The sequence below is a fragment of the Lathamus discolor genome, chromosome 6, assembly GCF_037157495.1.
Source record: "Lathamus discolor isolate bLatDis1 chromosome 6, bLatDis1.hap1, whole genome shotgun sequence".
Taxonomy (NCBI): Eukaryota; Metazoa; Chordata; class Aves; order Psittaciformes; family Psittacidae; genus Lathamus; species Lathamus discolor.
In genome coordinates, this window is record NC_088889.1 from 19908784 (window position 1) to 19922767 (window position 13984).

Here is a 13984-nt window from a genome sequence, read left to right on the forward strand (position 1 = left end):
TAGTGGTGGGGCATGTCATTTCTGCACCTGCTGGGAGATCCCCCCATTTCACTATGGAAATACCTCAGGGGCTGTTTATGGTGACTCTGTGACTGTACTAAAACAGCGCAAGACTACTGTGCATGGTTGAGTTTATTCCTATGTTTAAACTCTCTATACCTCATTTTGAAAGATGAAGATGTCTGTGAGCTCTTACATAGGGTTTCTTGGTACTTATGCAAGAGACCTGAGTTTGAGTCTTGCTTTGATTATTTCTCTTCTCAAGGCTCGAGGGAGCACAGAACAACAGAAATACCAGTAGTTCACAGCCACACTGCCATGGGCTGTTGCGTTGTCACATCTCATAAGTTAAGCAAAGCTGGGATTTGTCAGCGTTGGGCTGAGAAACCTTAAAGGAATTAAAGGAGTCGATAGCACCTGTGCTTCTTCTGTATATCTGACTGCTGCAGGCAGAAGCAATTAATTTCATACAGAAATTCCTTGTGATTTCTATTTAATGCCATGGTCCCTGCTTTTTCTTAAAAGAAATTACTCCCTCCCCCCAAAAAAACTAAACACAAGACATCCATGGTTGTATGCAAAAAAGGACAGCTCATTATCTGGAAGTTTGGACCCCCCCCACAGAAGTATTGGAAAGGTGCAGTACTGAAGCATGGCTTTGCCCTGCAGATGTTTCTTACATTGCCTACGCACACAGCAGCACAGGGCTGTCGCTTATGCCTGTCAAAGCTGCTTTTTTTAAAGGTATTGCATCTGAGCTGCAAACCGAGTAGTCTTATGAGGTTCAGCTCCATACGATCACTTAAAGTCCTTCCTCCAGGAAGCCCACAAAACATGAAGGAAGGTCTGAGCTTTCTGGAGTCCCTCCGTCAGGAGCTGCGCTTCTCCAGTCTTGGTACATAGCTAAGGTCAATATGGAGCCTGTAATTTTCCATGGCTGGGCTCAGCCCCCACTTTTCCTCTCCCTGTACCCCGACGGCTGTGGCCTCTGGCCTGACTCCCTCCTTCCGAGCACCTGCGTGGCCTCGCAAACACCAGGCATCCTCGTAAGGCCCGTGCGGGCCCTGCCAAGTGTCCCGCTCCTCAGGAGCTTCCAGGGGCTGTGGCAGGGAGCGCGCCCGGCCCCGCCGCTCTATGGTGCCCCCGAAGGCCGCTGGTGGAGCGGGGGCAACGCCGCCGGGCCGCCCACCGCCCCCGGGGCAGGGCGAGGGACCGGGACGCTCCCCCCGCGCCTCGGCAGAGCCCGCGATGCTGCGGAATGAGAACCCGCGTCCCGCAAGCCTGGACCGCTGCTTGGCCGGCGGGGTCGGGGCCTGCCTGGGTAGGAGGGAGGGAAGGCTGCGGGAGCGCTGTGCCTCAGCGCATCCCCGTCCTTTAAGACCTGCCTGGGCTCCTGAAGCTGTACAGCTTGCTGGAAATGTGCGGGATGACCCGCGCGTTACCCCGCTGGCCCGCCCAGAGACGTAGCGCCCTGTCCCTGTAATTAGCGTGAGGGCTTGAACTCTTTAACTGTAAATGTCCCGGGCTGAGGGCCTGGAAGCCTCTGGGGGAGGCATCAAGCCCTGGATAAAGTTCTGTGCCTTAAAAATAAAAGCACGCGACGTGCCGGCGGGCTCTCGGGAGCGGCGGTCCCATGCGGGACGACTCCAGCGATCCGCACCAGCGCTGCTCCGCAGGAAGCCAAGCGACCCCGGCTGGGGCGAGCCGCGCTCCGCGGACGCGGCGGGGGCCAGCCCGGAGACCCTCAGCCTGGGATCCGCCGGGGCCGGCCTGCGGCGGTCCCGCCCCGCGCCGCGCAGCGCCACACGTGCGGCGCCGGCCGCTCCCAGCTGAGCGCTCAGCTGACCCCGCCGGCCGAGGGGCCGGGCCGCGCCGCCGCTCCTCACTGGCGCAGCGCGGGGCCCGGGCAGGCCGCGCCCGCCCCCGGGCCGCCTCCTCCTCGGCGCGCAGCCCCGCACCTCCCACCGTCGCCGTTGCGCCCATCGCAGCCCGCACCGCCCCGCAGCCTGCCCCGATGTGCTGAGCCCGCGCGGACCCAGACCCGGCGCCTTCCCGGCCGCGCCTCCGTCTCCCCGCGCCGGCCGTTGGAGCCGCCCGCCTCGCAGCCAGGGTAGCCGGCGGGAGGAGGAGAAGCCAGCCCGCCGCCATGGACAGCCCCGGCGGCGTCACCGACAAGAAGAGGTACCGCCGGCCGCACGGCGGCCTCCCGCGCTGGCCTCCCGCGGCGCCGGGGCTCGGCCCGCGCCGGCAGCGCGCTGCCCGCCCCCCCGCTCGCCGGCCGGCCTGGGGGCCGCCTCTCTCCCCCTCCCCCGCGCCGGCCCCCCCCGGTGCCGCCGGCGCCGTCCCCCGGGCACCCCGCCACCCCCCGCTTTGTTACCGCCGCCCCCTCCCCTTCCCCCGCGCTGCCCCGGCCTGCGGAGCGCTTCGCTCTTTCATTGCTTCTCCTCCCCGCCGTCCACGTCGCCATTTTGTCGGAGGGGGGAGCGGGCCGGGGCTCCGCTGCCGGGGCGCTCCTGTGGCGGGAGCTGTCCCGCCGGCCTGTCCTGGCGCGGCGCACGGCTCCGCGGGCGGGTGGGAGCGTGCTCCGTGCTTTGGCCCCGCTCCGCTGCCCGAGCTTCGCCGCGGCGCCCGGGCGGCCTGCGCGCCCAAACCGAGACAGCCGGGTCGGGCGAGGAGCGGCCGCAGGGCTGTGAGGGGAGCTGGGGCGCGCCCTGCCCCTGCGGGGAGCGACCGCGGGCTGCCTTTGCCTCTGAAAACGAGCGTGGAGGAGCCGATTGTGCCTTGCTCCGGATCATCCCGGCCTCGGTGGCCGCCTGGTTTTGTGTAGAAACGGGCATTTGTGGAACCTGAAAATACGAATTGGGAAAAACCCCATCGAACCTAAACCCTTGCGGGGGGAGGGGTGCGGTGTGTAGGGTGGCTGGACAATGTGAGTTGAGGAGTATGAATAATTCACCGAGGATTGTTACCTCAAATTAGAAGGGGGAAATAAAAGTCCTAAAAGCCTTTGTTAGGCGGTGAAGTTAGGGAGTTTGAGTATTTGGGTGACCAGATTTCTGCGTTGGTGCCCCACCGGCGCGCTTTGTGGAGGGATTAATTGCCGTAATCGCCATCTGCAGAAGACGCCGTTTATTTATATTGATATCGATAGCTTTTGGGGGGGGTTGCTTTCTTTTTCTGACATGGGTTTTCTTAGCTGTTGTATCAGAGGGTCATCTGAGTAGGTTAAACGCCGTCAATGTTAAAGTGCGTAAGTTGTGTCGGGAAGTAGACTGGCTTGGGTTTTAAAATGGATGGTGAGCTTTGTGCTGAGCTGGGAGTGCAGGGTGCTGGGCTTGGGAGCGGGCAGCGCTTCACCTCTAGGTCTGTATCACCTCGGTGGTGATTTGGAGTTGTCACAGTGGTGTAGTCTAATGAAATCCGTGCAGGGGGGCTCCTGGGGGTAGCACCGGTTCTCTGTAACCTTTCTCTACTGAAAGCTGATGGCTATTGAGAAGTCTGGGAGAAAACGTTGCAACAGCAATGGTTATTTTGTGCTTTGCTTGGCTGCCCTGATTTAGTTGGAGGTCTAGAACAGGGTTTTGGGACTTGGATTGTTCTGTTGCTGGTTTTGGTTCTGTTTGGTCAGGTTGCTTTTTTGTTTGTTTGTGTGGGGTTTTGTTTTGCTTTTTTCTTTTATTCACTTCAGCATTTGTTATTTTTTACTTACCATTCTGTCCCACTTGGGTACTTTTTTCTTTTTTTGCAATTTCCTTATCCTGGATGTAATCTGCTTTCTGCAGAATGTAAGAATCAGTATGCAAAGCTTATCCTTCCTTCCTTAAAGGCAGAGCTTAAGAAAGAGAATTCGTTGTTTTCTGTTTCCTGTAGGCAGAGTTCAAAGTTGGGAATGTTTCTTATAAAATGGTAACGAACATTCAGATTATTTCTGTTGTAAGGTTGTAATCGAAAACATAAAGTTGTATCTGTGGTAAGCTCATCCTGGGGGCTGTGAATGTGCAGTTGAGCAAAGATGGCTAAGCAAAAAGGAAGGATATGAGATCACCAGAGAACTTATTGAAAATCTTGAGCATTTCTCAAGAACCTGGGTTGTTTTAGATGGGTTTAGGTTTGATGGTGTCCGTGTTGAGAATACCTTTAAGGGAGAAGACCTTTGAGTCTTGTTCTTCTATTATAGAAATTTGACTGATTGTATGTATTATACACCTCTGTTTTGGCATGCATTGCAATCCTTTTATTCCTTGTTTCTCTCTGTGCTTGTATTTGGATAGTGTTTAGCTCTTGATAGTTAAAGGGAAGCTTGTTATTTGTTTAACTATGTGCTGCGAGATGCAGAATTATGGAATTTGACCGAGTGTGTGTCTCGGTCTTGCATAAATGTAATTTAGTCCTAATAGTAAATGTAAGTGTGGATTAATATACTGATATGTTGAATCCATTCTTTGATCTAGTCCCGGGCTTCTCATATACATACAGGTGGAAAGATTCCATAAGAAACTAAGTATCTGTAACATGGTTAGGTATTGAGTTATTTGGGTTTTAGCTATTCTTTAATAGTTGTATCACTTTCATGTGAGCTTGGGTTTTCCCCCATGTGCTACCAGGGTGAGTTTGTCTCAGTGCATGGAGTTGGTAAAACAGCACTGTTGGAAGCTTTGTTTGCTTATTGACTCTCATTTGGTTCAAATTTAAGGCACTTACTGAGAAGGATGCTGATTTTTCTCAAAATTGTTTTAATAAACTCTAGTGCGTAGATGGCAGATGCTACGAAAAGATTTTCCTCAGGTCTGTGGTGTGATACTTCACTATTAGCAGAGTAATTCTTGCACCATTTTAAATAAATGAGCCATTTAGGCTACTGGTTACACTGCTTTGGTAGTGGCTTGCAGCTGGTAGACACTCTAAAAAAATACGTATGTTATGCCGCAGAGAAGGACTTAAACCAATCCAGAATTCATTTTTCTAATGGGATGGGTGCTAAATAAAAATTAGAGGCAGGAGGACTTAAGTAATTCCTTGAATGTTCATTCCGAATCTTAAGATGGTGAACTTTTACATCCTGAATGTCTTGCAGAAAAGCTTCAGCTTTTCACCTTCTTGGAGCTGGGACTTGAAACTTAACATGTAGTGTCTAAGGGGTGATTTGGAAGACCAAGGTTTTGCTGCTGGATCTCTGCCACTGAGTCCAGCTCCAAAATCTGTTTGAGAAGCCCAGGTCCTGTGCTGCTGGTGCTGAGGGGCATTAGCTACCACTGTCTTTTCTTAAACTTGTGTGAGGTCTTCAGGATTGTATGTGCCATTGATTTTTGTCTGTTAGTTTCTTTCAATACTGGTGGAACTGAGCCACCATTACTAGAGTTGAAAGCAAATACAAAACCCTTTTGTATCTACTGTGTTGTAAGAAGAGGAGAAATCTTTCAGTAAATCTGCTGTAGTGTCTCCCCACAGGTATGGGGAGGGCAGGGTTGCTTCTGGCTTACAGAATGGTGGTTTTACTGCTTTCTGGCTTTTTCTGGATAGTCTGTCTTGCCATGGGGCTTACCTTGTGGTGTAGTGCCTGTGCTGTCTGTTCTTTGCTGTTTCCTCAAACATGAAGCAGTTTTGAGTTCCTTCAATAAAAGCCATCAGAAATTACTTTTGAATGCCCACTAAAAATAAAGGCAACAGCATAGTGCTACTGCACTTCCTCTTGTGTTATCAAGGCACTGACAATCAGGGAAGAATAGCCATGGAGGATTTGCCTACTGAAGATATTTTCCATAATTTTGCTCTGGTGATGCTTTGGTTGCCTTTTATCAGTGAAGGTGTGAGTGTTTGGCAGTATGTTGATAGAAGCAGCAGGAGGGTTTTCTGGTTTTTGTTTACAGTAAAGCTTGCTTTGCCCTTTTAAAACATAGTGTCTCCAATCTGCAGTCTGGGGCTCTTGACCGGCATGCCTGAAATACCAAAAACCGGTCCACATTTAGTGAGGAGGTCTAGCATAGATGTGATCAGATGGCCCTGGTTGTCAGGTGGTCTGTAATAGGGTGATGGGATGGTAAAAGGTTTTTATTTCAAGTACCTTCAAGCTCTTTTAGCAACTCTGTCTTGTGTAGGAATGCTCTTCCTTTCTGGTGCCTCTGGAGGCACATCCTGGACTATTTTTGGGGGGTGGGGGGGGGACCAACACAAATGTGTGTTTACAGCAACTTCAGTCTGGCAATTAAATCATTATTACTGATTGATTGATGATCAGTAAACTATTACTGATAAACAAACTATTGGTTTAATGGTGAAGGTGTGAAGTGGATAATCCATTTTATTCACTCAGTTGCCATCACAATTTTCTTGGTTGGTTTCTCATCAGAAATGTCCATCAACGGCTTATTTAAGTGAGATCATGCTAAAGTATGTTCTTTGTAAGCCTTGAGAAGCATAGTTGCATGCTGTTTTTCTACCACCACCAGAAGAGATGCCAAAGAAGACCATGCTGCTATCACATGTAAGGCTTCAGTCAGCTATGTTAGAGTATGCACTTGCAGGTGCTTACTTCCTTCTTGGTGCATTGTGAAAGCAATCGTAGACCTTTGTTCCTCCCTATCCTTGAACTATAATGTGTGAAGTTTATAAGGCTGTTTCCAGGACTGATTGCTGATGGTGAAGTGGAAATAAAAAAGTCAGTAAATATGAATAACACTAGCAAATGTCAGCAGTGTTGCAGTATAAGTCCAAACCCTTCTGAGGTTTTTGAGAGTGTGCCTGTTCACTTTGGTGTGCTTCTGACCCAAAAGTCTTGAAGACTCTTGCTGAGCCTATGTAACTCAGTGGATTGAATTCTTGAGTGTCGTGTTGTTCAGTAGTAATATTGCACCATTTTATGTTAAAGGTTGGATTTCAAGTAGGCTCATGTGACATTTTTGGTATTAAAGAGGACATTGACAGAAACAGGTGGTTTTTGATTGTTTGCTCTTCTGCAGAAGAGAATTTGGCATTATTATCTCAATTTATTCTTGCAGAGCTTGGTGTTATGATATGCCAACAAAATAATTTTTATATGATTGTAGAATATGCATTGTTAAGTAAACCCAGGAGGGAAGTACTGCATGGTTCAGCAATGGTATATGAGAGCATCTAGATTTTCCTGATGATACTGCTCTTTCAAGGAGATGCAAATACTGATCTGATTACAAGATGTGTTATTTAACAAACAAACAGCTCAAACCAAAAACAAATCTTGCAAGAACTGTAGCAAGAAGGCACAGTAACCCGTTTCTAGTAAGCTGATGTCCAAAAGGAAGGAATGTTCCAGATTACAAGTCATCAGCTCAAATGTGCCTTTTATCTTTGCAGACACAGTTATATAGGCAGGTGTTTACATGCCTCAGAAAAACCACGTAGGTAATGCATGGAAAGAACTTGGACCTTAATCATCTTTTCATGTTCTAGCAGCCCTTTCTCTTTTGAATTTGAGAAAGTTTGAGTATTTTGAACCTCTCTTGAGAAACCTTTGTATTAGAGCAAGCGGAGGAGCATGCAGGAGAACGTGAGTGTTCCACTGAGTACTGCTCCAAAATGGGAGGCACTTGGGTGTTTTATGACATTGATAAGGACAAAAGTGGCCCAGGAGAGAAGGTGAGCCTTTTTACTTTAACTAATGACTGAAAATTCAGGAAAGTTACAGGTTTCCAAATTACCTCTGAATACGAAGACTGTTAAGGTTTTCTTGTATTATTTAGTTCTGAAATTATTAAAAACATGAACATGAAATCAAGTGAATACATACCAGCATATATATATATATATATATATATACACACATATAAGGTTTTTTGTTTGGTTTTTTTTTTTAAATACAGTTTATGTAGGTGACAAACACTTTAAGGTTCTTTGATGTGGAGCCATAGGCTCTGTTGAAGCTACGCCTATTCATACCAGCTTGGGAGTTTGGTCTAAGATCTCAAGAGTAAGGGCATTGATAAAGAGGACTTTCACTACATACTGAATCTGTAAATTATTTTTTTTTTCTGTTGAAGCCTGATGATACTGGGACTTCTACAAAAAAGAAGCCTTTTAAAACAGAGGTATTTTAGCATCAAGACATTTGAAATGGCTCTGCTGGCACTGAAGAACTGGTGCTTCGAGATGATCCATTAGTTGTTCCTTAAAGACATCCAATACATTATAAACTGTGTGTGTGTTAGGAGACGCTGTACATCTTCTGTTTAATTTGGTGTGGTGTGAATGAACGCTTGTTAAGCGTTCTGAGCAAAAATGTTACAACATCTTGTAACTCACTACATTAAAATAGAGCCTGAAGTTCAAGTGAAGAATAGAGGAAACTGAATCAGCAGCACTGAACTGTGCTATTGTATTTACAACAGTGAAAGATGTCACCAAGTAACTTACTAAATAACCTTATCAACGCAGTTTGTAATAATCCTGAGAGTGTTACCTGAAAAAGATGACACATTTTGTTTGCCAGAACGAGTCACTTCGCTGTCAATCCTAAAGCAGATTGGTGTTAATTGTGAAAATACATTTCAAGAAACAGAACAATTTGAGGCCAAGGCCTGTTTGGTGGGTTTTTTTGATGGTGGGGTGTTTTGGGGTTTTGTTTTGTGTTATTTTGTGAATAGTAAATGGACTGTTAAAGCTAGAGAGGGAGTTACTAGAGGCTTACCTTGTTATATTTGCCCTCTGCTCACATCCATCGGAAGAGTGAGAATGTGTTCCACATAACAGAAAACTTGAAGTAATCCACATCAAATGTAAAGGCTTCAGCCTAGCTAAGCTAAAGAAATGAGGCCTATGTGGTTTAGAGGGGGACAGGAGTATTTGGTGCCCAGTCCTTCAGAAAGGACTTTTCCTGTGTTCCCTATTGAATCTGCTGGATGTCGAGCTGACATTGCTGTGGGTTTTTTGTCCTAGCTGTTGTTGCAAGTATTTTTCTTGACTGCTTAGTGGATCTGTTAGTTCTTAATTCATACAGGAAAATAAGGTTTCACATCTCTTTAGTTCTGTTGTTTGATTTTTTTCTTTTTTCTTTATATATATATATAAAATATATATATTATTAACCTTTGATCATTAAGTGCCCTGTTAACTGAAAGCAGTTGAGGAACATGAGGTAAAAGGACAAGAACTTGGATGGAAGCAGTGAAGGGAAAATCCCCAGCCTTCCATCTGGAAAACCTGAATACAATGACATAGATTATATATAATAAAACCCTGATTTAAACTAAAATTCCTTACTTCATCAAGAGTTTGCATCTGTTGGAAGATAGACTAGTTTGTAGCTAAAGCATTCTTAACTGAGAGCCTGACAGATATCTCAGGGTTATGTTTTGCATCTTTTTTGTGTGCTTGGTAGAAGTAAAAGCAGGAGGGCTGAAGCAGGGGGAGCGCTCAGTGGCTAGTTGTGTAAAGCGGGTGTCCAGATACCTCTCTTAAATAGTTGTTTTTTTCTGTAATAATAAACACAATTTAAGTACAAAGTATCTTTCATCCTGAAGGGCAGACTAGAGGTAATTAAAAAAAAAAAATGCTGTATTGTAGCAAAAAGCCGAATAACCAAGCTGGGAAAAAAAAAATAAAGAATTTTCTGACAAACAGCTATTTGTTACCATGTGGTTATTTAAAAACAGTAAATTACTATGCAGAGGTAAAATACCAGTGGGTTACATTGCGTAGCAGGACACAGCAGGTTTGCTTCACATTCTGAATTGGAAATACTAATTCTGAAAGCTTTCACTTTCTTGATCGCACTTCCTAATCTGGGAGGTAGTTGGGGTTTCAGGTCAGCTCAAGGCCAAATTGAGGTGATGGATAATCTTGGCAGTGTGTGGTCCTGTGCTGCCTTCAGGAGTTTCAGGCTCTGCTGCCTGTGCCTGTGTGCCATAATTTACCTGTCTGTAGAATGGCTGTTTGTGTAGACTTCACAGTTTTGGTAGTAAGATTTGACTTCGTAAGTTCATGTGTAGCTTGATGGACTCTCTTCTCACTGCTTTTCCCCACCATTATTTTGCAAACGGCAGTAAGTTTCAGTGTTCACTCAGAACATTTGTGCTGCTGTAGCTAATTTGGTCTGAACTGCCTGCTGGCTCTCTTAGGGCTTTTTTTGGTGGTAGTCAGGTTAGAGTAAATGCCTGTAACTACCCTTATGTAATGAAAATGGATCAAATTGCTATGTTAGAAGGGAATATGCAATGGAATGAGTTCTGATAGTTTACATATAGTGTTGTCATCTGTGCCTGGCTATTACGCTATTTTCTGCAGTTAAATATCTTTTAATTCTTATTGTACATAAGGTATTTCTGATTTCTTTTCCTGAGATGGATTACTGGGCTGTAATGCTCACTAATTCATAAAGAGCAAGACTTTTATGTAGAAAATCACATGCTTATGATTACACATGAGATTTGTGTGTGGGGTGTTTTTTTGTTTGTTTGTTTTTTTTTTTTTTCTTGTTATCTTCCTCACAGGAAAAATGAATGGCTTTGGCAGCCTGTGCCTTTTTTACATGAGCTTGTATGTGGTCAGTATTTTCTTGGTGCGCTGTTGTGCTGTAGGTGAGAGCAGCTGGCATGGACATGCCTAGGGTTGAGCTCTTCAGATGGTTCACCTGAACACAGCTAGTTAGGCTGGTGTGAAGGTACCAGTGTTAATGTCTTCTGCTGGGGTACAGCTGAAAACTGGGGGTTGCATACAGCTGTGCTGGCAGAAACACCTGGTTTAGGCTAGGTGTGAAAAGATGACCGAGTTTTGTACCAGCTGCAGGAATGAGTTCAATCTTAAAAGCAAAATAAGAGGCTGCTTACGGATCTACTTTCTGATACCATCATGATGGCATGTACTGTTCGGGTATTATTGTACTGTAATGGCTGCATCTTTTTGGTTCTGCATAATGAATTAAAACTGAAGCTGTGTTACAGCAGATACAGTTTTTGTGGATCCATTTCTAAGCCTGGTATTTCCCATGCTAGTTTTACAGTCTGAGGAGAGGTTGCATCTAACACTGAAGTACTGAGTGTGAATCTTGTACTGGTAAATGATGGGAATTGATGGCAGAACTGAAAACTAGTTGGAAGTTCAGTAATGAGATGTTAGCAGATTTGAGGCACATTATTAATTTGGATTATATTATTCCCATATGTATATGTCTATGAAACTGTTTAAGAGCAGATATCATGATAAATACAAATCCACTCAATTGCAGAAAACAACCGTAGAGTGAAAAAATGTGAATTGCTATCGGAAGATGCTTGTGAATTTTTAGAATGTTCTCAAAACCTAAATCAAGAAAGATAAGCCTGGATTCATTATTACATGCACAATAGCTCTTTTACATGGGAATTTACATCTTTAGGGCAAAATCTACCTGATTAGAGAAACAGTAAGTTAGAATGGGAGAAATGCTAGAAAATAGATAACAGCAATAAAGACGCATACAGGAACCCCCTTGTTTCTTGTGTTAATGTAATATTGTGTACACAATGTAAAATTTTCTTTATAGTGAGTGGTGATTTAGAAAGCTAGAAGGAGACAAAGTTGACATACTACATGTTTTAAGCTTTGTATGTTGACCATTTTAAATCTAGTTCTTTTAAACTGAAATTTATCAGTTACTGATGATATTTTCCAGGGTTCCTTTAGGCAGTGGTAAATAAGCAGGAACAAGTCAGCTTAAAATGTGGTCATTGATTAGTTTTCCACTGAAGGAGATGAAAAATGTGGGGAGTATTTAATTGGAGAATCGCATGTAGAAGTATGCAGTGGTAGACAGAGGGGTCTTTGGGATGCTATGGGGAACAGTATATTGGTTGAGAGACCCAAATCATTCATATGACAATGACAGAAGTTGCATATTCAAGTAGAGAGGCCATGTTAACCTCTGTTACTCTGGTGCAAATGGGATTGCTGCTGTGCTTTGTTCTGAAGGCTGCTGGGCCAGTTGTTGCTTGCTGTAAAACTTTGTTTATGTCCACCTTGCTGTATTTTAAAGCCTTTTTGATTTGAGGCAGTGAGTGGGAGCCTGCAGTGAATCCTGGTGGTGAAATGTTTTTGCTCTGGGTCTCTAATTGGAATATCTGTTGGAACTCGGTTGTTTGTTCAGCTATTGCATGTGAACATCTCTTACATATAAAAAAATGCACAGGTTTGGTTTCAAAACTGTCAGTGAAACACTGCTTTCTGTGAGCTGTGATGCATAACCTGCTCTGGATTGCCCTCTGCTTCTGTATTCTGGTGGCAGAAATACAAAATGGAAATGAATGTCTGGCACTGAAATTGTGCAGGAAAAATCATACCTGAAAATGCATGCAATTTCCTGCCTAGCACTGGCATCTCTGATATTTTCATTGCATGTATAATCTACTCTTCAGCTCAGATTTTCTTCTGAGTCTTTAGAAGGTTTTCTTTCATGCAAGACTTGATAGCAGAAGGTTGCAATATAGCTCTTAAGTTTGGGGTTTGTTTTAAATGGAGCCTGGGTTCCTGTTGTCTCAACAGAATGGCTATTTCTGTTGTGAAGACAAACTGCCTCTTTACATAGGGGCAGTTTGGAAAATCTCTCTTTTTAAGTTGATTTTGAAGCAGTTCACATCTGGCTGTTTAAAGTCCAGCTTCCTTGAGCTCCTTTGCCCCCCTGTCCCCTTAGTTGGAAGAGAGCTCACTTAGGAAATATATTTTCTGTACAGGGATTCATCATCCTTTAATTGTCTACACAGAACTTTGTGGGCAGCTACACATGATGATGTGTGTTTTTTCATTTACTTTATGCAACTGTAAGTAACGAAGCTTAGAGTAGTTGCAACAGTGAAGGATTTTTTTAGTTGGTGGCATCCTATGTTGAGGCAACTCTGACTTCACTTGGTAATTAAACCTCATTTGTGAAAGACCTTTTCTCTATTAATTTGATCCATTAAAGAAACGCTCTTTGAAGCTGGTAGTTAATCTTCCTATTTAAATTGCTGGGTTTTACTCAGATTGGTTACAGCTTAGTTTTAAACAGCAGCTAAAAATAGCAAACTGTTGTGCTGTACAGTTTAAATATCTAAGTAGTAGCCTTTCTAGAAAGGAAATATCTAGTAAGAGGGAAAGGAGACTGCTGCTTGGACAGCACTGGTTGGTACCAGCATTGCACTTTTCCTTGAGTTTTGCCTACCTCAAGCTCAGGCAGCCCTCCAGTAGGCAGCACTTGATTCTCTTACTCCAGGAGTAATAACGCTGTTATTTTGTAACAGAAGCACTGTGAGCTTGATTAGAATAGTGTTTCATTCAGTGATTAATAATTCAATGGTTTGTGAGAAATTTTGACTGTTCATGTTGAAGTCTGCTGCTCAGCATGCTAAAAACAGACAAAAATTCAGAAACTAGCTGAAATATTTTCCAGAACATTAGGCTTTGAGAAAGAAAATATAAGGGAAGGGGCTCAAATCACAACTTGTGAGGTTAGCATCTATTTTAATCTCCTCTATTCTCCTTCTCTACATACCCTTTGTGATTTGCACAAGCCTGACAAACTTGTAGACTTGAAGTGTGCAGCGTTATTGCCAAAACGTGTGGGTTTTAACTTAAAAGTGTCTGCATTTGAAAAGGAAGCCGTGACAAAACTGCAGGCATCTAGGCAGATGGAAACCAATTACTTCCAGTAATGCTCCCTTGAGTTTCTATTGTAGAATGAACTTTCTGCAGGTGTAGGGATCTTGAATGAGTTATAAAGGTGGATCTGTCTAAGGCAGCATAATTACTTGTGTTAATTTTGTCAGTGAATCTGTGGTCTAAGAAGCAGAACAAAGATAATCTAGATGTGTTTTCACCTCCACCCTTAGTTTTCCATGAAGAGGAAAGTTCCTTTAGGCCTGTCTTCAATAAGAAATGTTTAATCAATCAGCTTATATAGCAAAACTATTTTTTTCAGTATTGTTAAAGGTCAGACTTCTTGTAATAGCTGTTTCCAGATATATCTGTATGTTAAGAGCCTCAAGCTTCTCAGTCCAAGATATCC

General features: G+C 44.4%; 1 protein-coding gene across 3 annotated transcripts in view; it reads left to right on the forward strand.

Annotated features, from left to right (window-relative positions):
* Window positions 1–1905: 1905 nt before the first annotated feature.
* HIF1A (hypoxia inducible factor 1 subunit alpha) overlaps window positions 1906–13984 on the forward strand; it is a 33172-nt gene continuing 21093 nt past the window's right edge. Inside the window, exon 1 of one of the 3 annotated variants that reach the window (XM_065682772.1) lies at window positions 1906–2181. In XM_065682772.1, coding sequence (XP_065538844.1) covers window positions 2147–2181 — 35 coding nt within the window. In that variant the 5' untranslated portion in view covers window positions 1906–2146. Of the gene's footprint in view, window positions 2182–6357; window positions 6482–7495; window positions 7612–13984 lie in introns of those variants that run through there. The other 2 variants (XM_065682771.1, XM_065682773.1) reach the window with 2 other exon arrangements.